The sequence below is a fragment of the Austrofundulus limnaeus genome, unplaced genomic scaffold (assembly GCF_001266775.1).
Source record: "Austrofundulus limnaeus strain Quisiro unplaced genomic scaffold, Austrofundulus_limnaeus-1.0 Scaffold975, whole genome shotgun sequence".
Classification (NCBI taxonomy): domain Eukaryota; kingdom Metazoa; phylum Chordata; class Actinopteri; order Cyprinodontiformes; family Rivulidae; genus Austrofundulus; species Austrofundulus limnaeus.
In genome coordinates, this window is record NW_013953377.1 from 6,177 (window position 1) to 7,535 (window position 1,359).

General features: G+C 36.6%; 1 protein-coding gene across 1 annotated transcript in view; it reads right to left on the reverse strand.

Moving 5' to 3' along the window:
• Positions 1–1,359, reverse strand: part of LOC106533578 (apoptosis-stimulating of p53 protein 2) — a gene marked incomplete at its 3' end in the record, with an annotated part of 17,018 nt that overhangs the window by 5,357 nt on the left and 10,302 nt on the right. The window contains 1 exon segment of the mRNA XM_014029931.1: positions 817–923. Coding sequence (XP_013885385.1) covers positions 817–923 — 107 coding nt within the window.

Consider the following 1,359-nt stretch of genomic DNA (forward strand, 5'->3'; position numbering starts at 1 on the left):
AAGAACAAATCTGTGTGTACCAACGGTTCTTGCATGAGGCCCATTGTTACAACAAAAAATAATCTACCAAACACTAATTTCATTACTCTTTGTGATACGTTATTTGAAACAAACAACAGAAACTATGAACAAGAAAACAGCAGCGTGAAGGCTGACTCAGCATTGACATACCTAGTACAAACTAAGAGAAAATGGTGAAAGGTGTTAAGTATTGTTACATTCAGAAATGGGTTGAAAATTTTTAAATGATGCAGCAAAATGTACATCATCTTMTACACAGTAGCTAGGGATGCAACTATACAGAAAATGTACTGTTTAATACTTTAGTCTCACGGTTCAATGATTTTTCTATGCAAAAATGAGAAATGTCTATGCCCAACTTGTAATTTATTGAAATTCATTTTCATTTCATTTGTTTAACCTCAAAAGTTCAGTTTTTAAATTAAATGTTGCAGAAACAGCAAGTTTCTCAGTGGATCTGTGCTCCACAACGCAGCCTAGGTGGAGTAGTCGAACACCGATCCACTGATCCTTCAACACAGAGCATCTTCAGAAGACAAGCTGATGAAATAAACGTTTGAAATCTGTATTGTTCCATACATAGTGCATATTAGAGCACTGTATTGAATGATTCAATAAAGATGTAAGTATTGTTGCACCCCTAACAAGAGTGGCTTTACTTTTAACTACTTCATGATCAACTTGTCTTTGTAAGAACAAACAACTCCTAATTTACCCATTTCTGAGGTTAGCTGATTGTTGGCATCTAAAACTAAAACATTTTWAATAAAAATAGAAATGAGAGTTCAGTTATACCTGGTTATCCTTGAGCAGGTTTTCAGGGGTGTGACTGGTTCGTGAGGGGAGGGGAGGTGGGAGGTCCAACTCAGAAAGGCTTCTCTGGTCTTTCAGGGTCTCACCACCTACACACGAGAATATACTTTTTTCCTTTTTGTGAAAACTTGAGTTTTAAATAACAAAGGACAATTATTGCTTTATTCTTTATTTTCTATTTTTAGTGTATTCCATGAATCTATTCATCCATTTTCAGTAGAGGGTCACACAGAGCTGATGCCCATCTCCAGAGGCCAGCAGGAGGGAAGTCAGGTACACTCTGGACAGGCCACCAGTTCACAAGGCCACAATGTTTGCATCAACCAGGAGACCACACTTTTGGATTTTGATCATGTAAAAAAAAAAATCCAAAGCAAATGTCTCTAAATACAAAACGTCCTGATGCATCTCAGTAATCCAGGTAAAAAAAAAACAAAAAGAAAAAAATTGTTCTTGATAGAGAGGAACGTTGGTTTGAGAGAGGAGTAAAAGAAGCCATTTTTGTGAAGAAAGACCGTCCATCAT